Here is a 5,868-nt window from a genome sequence, read left to right on the forward strand (position 1 = left end):
ACATCATGCTTGGGAGGGTGGAGGGACAGTGCAGGAGGGGAAGACCTTCTATGAGATGGATTGATTCGGTGACTGGGGTAATCGGGATGGGTGTGTCGGAGGCAGTGCGGTTGGCGCAGGATAGAGCAGGGTTTAGGGCTGTTGTGCATAGGGTCACTGTGAGTCGAAAACGACTCGACGGAACATAACAACAACAACATATAAGTTTTCAGAAAATAGCCTATTCAAGTATATTAAAGTCTTGTTTTTCTGGACTGGAAGATATACAATAATCAGCAAAATTTTAAAGCTAACAAGTTTGTCCTGGAGAGGGTGAAGCCGAGATGCTCCTTGGAGTCAAGGATTCTGAAGCTTTGTCTGACATATTTTGTGCATGTTGCAAGGAGGAACAGATCCTTGTAGAGGGCCATCATATTTGGGAGAAGAGAGAGACAGTGCTAAAGAAGATTCCTGATGAGATGGATAGATTCTGTAATTGTGGTGGTGGGAGTAAGTGTGTCAGAGAGGGTGAGGTTGGCATAGGATAGAGCAGGGTTTTGAGCTCTTGTACATAGGGTTGCTATGAGTCACAAGCGACTTGATGGCACATAACAACAACAACAAAGCCATAGTAGAAAGACTGGAGTCAGGAAGTTAGCATAAAAGTAGGACAAAGAGAAAAGGGAGCTCAAGTGGCCAAGGAGTAGATCTGGGGTACTAACAAAGATAATGCCTCTTGAGCAACTGGAATCTGAGACAGAAATATGGGCAATCTCCTCCCATGTGATTTACAGCCTCTAAAAACTGCTGGAGGATCAGTTATGAGTTAGTACTACTTCCACAGCAATGAATAACCAACAGAAGCGATAACGTTAACTAAGAGATACTCTTCCAGTAATATATGAGTATGTCAAGAGATATTGCAGGTGTGGTTCTAGGCTACTCAAATAACATAAACAATACAATAAAATTAGTCACACAGATTTTTTTATTTCCAGTGCATACAAAAGTCACATCTGTACTATAGTATAGTTTACACAGTAGCACAAGAAAGCTTTAAATAATACAAGAATACCAACATGTGACAGACCCACAAAGCAAGGATGTGCTACAGCAAAGATGTTGCCAAGAGAGCTGCCTGACTCTGGTCAGGCAATATAATTTCCAAATTTATAAAAAAGCACTATCCAAGAGGGACAATAAGCAAAGTGCAAGAAAACAAAGTATGGCTATAACCACCTTTAAAAAAAACCCAAAAAGTAACTTTCAATGTCATATAATGCTTCTTACAAGACATTACTAATTGAGGTTTCATAAAATGTATGTAAGGCTACCTACTCTCTTATTCTGTTTGTCTAGAATTCTCTGGGGATAATCTTTATTGTAATGAAGAGAATTGGGGTAACAGTGGCTGCCATTTCCCAGACATCTAAGGAAGAAAAACTATTTAACTGCATCCCTACCTCCACTCCATAGTAACATTATAAGGAAGAAGCAGCTCTAGTGGCCTAGTGCTAAGAAATTGTGCTGTGATCCCAAAGGCACATGGTTCAAATCCACCAGTTGCTTTGTGGGAGAGGGATGGACAATCTCCTCCCTTGTGATTTACTGTCTCTGAAAATCAACTGGAGAGTCAGCTATGGGTTCTGACTCAAGAGTACACAACAACAAGAGAAATTACAAAGAACTTGGTTGAAAAAAGGACGTATTGGGATTAACAATATAATCAAGAGAAAATGAGAAAGGAAAATAATTTTAAAAAAGCTTAGCAATGAGTGCGAGAAAAACATCAGTAGTTCAAGTATTCTTCACTTCCCATCAATGAAGGTAAAAATTTCCCTTATGAATTTTATCTAGTAAATATCTAACTTGTGAAAGGATGGATGAGAAGTATATCCTAAATTGTTCTCAACAGAGGTAAGTGACTCTGTTTATATAGTGCAAGCAAGGTGGTGGTGGTAGGGGAACAAAGTGTGGCAGAGTTAACATAGTAAAGTAAGAAATTATTCAAGCAGGCCGATCATATTTGTAGTGGCAGAAAAAAATTATCATATTATAAATTGGGCTTTTTCCCAGTTTATTATTAAATACTCTGAAAAAGTGAGTCTAAATTCCTGCAACAATGACATAATCATTTCAACATTTAAAAAACCCAATCCCAGAAACGGAGTAATATTTCTTATGAGAGAGGAAAGGAAATGCCAACTGTTATTTTGGTATAATTTTAGTAGGCATCAAGAGGTAATATGAATTGCATACTCTTTTGATCTGGTTCTTTAAATAGTTATGTGGGAAATTAATTATCATAGACTACATTTTTAAATGTAAAACATGCTTTAAATTAGAAAGTGGAATTATCGAAAGTAAATTTTACAATATATCAAATTATAGAAGATAATTAGAACACAGCTCTAAAACAATAATAATACATATGATCCCACATACAGATGCTTGTTAAGGACAATACATTTTCAATATATTAAACAGATGATATTTTACTAGTCTATGTTTTCATAAAAATAAAAGGTACACAAAATTTTCCTCCACAAAAATAACTTGTACCTTTATAATTTGCATAAAGTTATAAAAAGAAAAAGCTATACAGTTAAAAACAGCTTTATTATTTGCATAAAATTACCCTGTAAATAAATGAAGTGGATGAAAACTACGTTATCAGTCTAAACACACAACTTCTTCACTTTCAAATATTCAGCATACATTTGTGGCCATTTTAATTTTATTCTACAAAATGGGAATAATAATTTTTAAGTAACTTAAAGATAATTTAATCTATCAACTTAAATAAATTCTACATTGGTAGCAATATTTAAGGTCCAAATTATTAACAAATTAATCAATATTTAAATATAATTTTCTAAAAGTTTCTCTCCCCAGACAAGCAAATGGCTTAAATAAAAAGTGGTCAGAAATAATTTTTGTATCCTAGAGAGGTAGAAACTTCTGACTGTAGAAATATTAAACAGTGGCACTGGTAGGAAATATACACAGAATAATGGTACTTTAAAACTATTCCTTAAAGAACACAAAAATGATAATTATTTTTTTTAGTAGTTTCATCAATATTAGAGATAGCATCTCCTAATTTTAAAAAAATTGCACAATCTGTACTGGAATCTGAAAAACAAAAAACCCAACCAACCAAAATCACAACTGTAACCAAAAAATACTTTGGGTATGTTTCCCAGAGGGACCAGTCCTTGGAGAAGGATATCATGCTTGGCAGCGTGGAGAGACAGCACAGGAGAGGAAGACCCTGGATGAGATGGATTGACTCACTGACTAGGGTAATAGAGGTAGGTGTGTTGGAGACAGTGAGACTGGCACAGGATAAGGCAGGGTTCAGAGCTGTACATAGTGTACATGAGGTTGCTATGGGTCATAAGCAACTTGACAGCACAAAACAACCCACAGAAAAACACTCAGGAAATATATAAGCTTTGCAATACTCTTTAACAGTGAATGTTAAGAGATATATATAAAATCAAGTTAACCTCACTATAAATGAAACTATACAGTCACAATCCCCATAAATCCTGTATAACTTGCACTGGTTTCAAAATAATTTTAAATAAAAATTTAAATACACATTTGTATTCTTTCACCACTTTTCCCTGAAATTTAAAATTTGGTATACAAAAAATTTAGAAGGATAATGTCACATGATACTACATGCATCTCTTTTTATTCTACTTCATTTTGTACATTTCTAATGAAGACAAATTATTTTCTGAATGGCCACAAGCCAGAAATACACAACTTGTAACACAGAAAGCATTATTCTTAATACAATGAAATATTTTTTAGAATAAAAACCATTAAGGTAATACTTACCTCGGACTTTTTACTACCATGATCTGTAAATGAAAATATAAGAAAATGGTAAAACTTCTAGGAAAGAAATCTACACAAAACATTTTTTTCAAGTAACTTAGTTTCAAAATTATGATGAGTTTTATACCTCTTCTAGTTTTCTAAGACTCAGATACAAATTACTTCTGTGGGGTTAAGATGTGAAAATTCAAGTATCCTTTTGCTCAAATCTAAGGCATATGTCCCAAGTGTGACAAAAATACAGTAAACACACTTTATTGGTATTATTAGATTTTAAATATTTGATTTCCACATTATCACAGAACAGTATATCCCCAAAAATATGCGTCACCTTAGCTAGCCATGACTCTCAGTGGTTTGATAGCTGAGAGTTACATAATTATATAATTATCTCATATGACTGATCAGCCAATCATAAATTAAAGTGGAACCTAACATCTTTATTCAGGTCAAGGCTCTGATGTAAAGTAAAATGTATAGAGAGTGTCCCTGTATTGTGGCCTGCATTACCTTTATCTGACAAGAGATAAAATAAGATAAAACAAAGAAAATAACCTACTACCATCAAGAAAGGGGAAAAGAGGATGCATGTTTTTTAGACTCAAGGTCCCAGCCCTGAGCATCTCTTGGACCCAGAAGGAGACTTACGTCAAGAAACAAAGATCGCCAAGAAATCTTGGGTTCCTAGATGGTAAAAGGAGACAAAGACTGTCTCCAGATCAGATAGAGGGAAAGCCTTCCAGTAGAACTGGTACCCTAAGTTTGGAATGCTAGCCTCTTAACAATTAAGGAATAAATTTGTTAAAGCCATTCAATTGTGCTATCCCTGGCACTACAGTCCTGGAAACTAAGAGTTTGTGGGGTTTTTGTGTTTTGGTTTTGTTTCCCTAATTTTGGGGCAGAAGACAGGCTAAGTAGAGACAAATATGTCCAAAATCCAAATCACTAGGTACTAGTAACTTAGAAAAAAAAGAAAAGAAAAAAATCATCAGGCGATTGCCTTGTGGCATAAAAGGTAAAATAGTAATTAGTAATTACTATTGTTGTTATCTGCCAAATTGAGTACAACTCATAACTACTCTATAAACCACAGGTCTGAACCCTGTCCTATCCTGTGACATCCTCATCCTTTCTGACATACTTGAGTCAATTGCTGCAGTTACTGTGTCAATTCATTTCATTGAGGGTCTTCCTTTATTTCGCTAAACATTAACTTTTCTAAGCAATATTGCTGTGTACCATTCAATTGGAACCAACTCATAGCTGACCCTTCAGCAGGTTTTCAGAGGCAGATTAACTGCACCAGAGAAGACGTTCCACCTCTGTACTGCAGAGTAGCTGGAGGATTCCAACCACCTTTGGGTCAATGGCAGCAAAACTCCTTACCACAAGGGCACCAGAGCTCCCTCAAGGAATTACTCCTCTCAGTTGCCTAAAGTACATAAGGCAAAGCTTGACCATCATTGTCGCTAAGGAGTACTGTGACTGCACCTTCACCAAGACATTTTTATTTGCACATTTGGTAGTCCATAGAATATTAAGTACCCTTCTCCAACACCACAACTCAAAGGCATCAATTCTTGTTGTGTCATCCTTCACTGTCCAGTTCTCAGACCCACAGCAAGTGAATGTAAAGAACAGGGCTTGAATTAGGTGGATTTAATCTTCACGCTAACATTACTACTACTCAGTAATTTGGAGAGGTCTCTGACTACAGATTTTCCCTATGTGTTCTTTTGTTGATGGACTGACTCTGTTTGGTTTTTTGGATGGCCTTACTGAATAGAAACTTATTTACTTTTTTAATATTAACAAAAGTTTACAGTGGAAATGTGCAGCAATACATACATAAAAGTTTTATTTTATATTGGCTTACATACAAAGTTTCTATCAGATGAGTTGTGGGAGCATGTTAAATGTACCATCCAGGAAGAGTGCAAACGGTCATTACAAAGACAGAAGAGGAAGACCAAAATGGATGTCAGAAGAAACTCTGAAGATTGCACTGGAACGTAGAGAAGCCAAAGCACAAGGAAG

At 35.6% G+C, this 5,868-nt stretch overlaps 1 protein-coding gene across 2 annotated transcripts in view; it reads right to left on the reverse strand.

The window, feature by feature from the left end:
* GKAP1 (G kinase anchoring protein 1) overlaps positions 1–5,868 on the reverse strand; it is a 232,528-nt gene that overhangs the window by 156,399 nt on the left and 70,261 nt on the right. For both annotated transcript variants that reach the window (XM_006901950.1, XM_006901951.1), the window contains one exon: positions 3,832–3,854. In XM_006901950.1, coding sequence (XP_006902012.1) covers positions 3,832–3,854 — 23 coding nt within the window. The remainder of the gene's footprint in view (positions 1–3,831; positions 3,855–5,868) is intronic.

The sequence above is a fragment of the Elephantulus edwardii genome, unplaced genomic scaffold (assembly GCF_000299155.1).
Source record: "Elephantulus edwardii isolate Elephantulus edwardi_28Jun2011 unplaced genomic scaffold, EleEdw1.0 scaffold00353, whole genome shotgun sequence".
Taxonomy (NCBI): domain Eukaryota; kingdom Metazoa; phylum Chordata; class Mammalia; order Macroscelidea; family Macroscelididae; genus Elephantulus; species Elephantulus edwardii.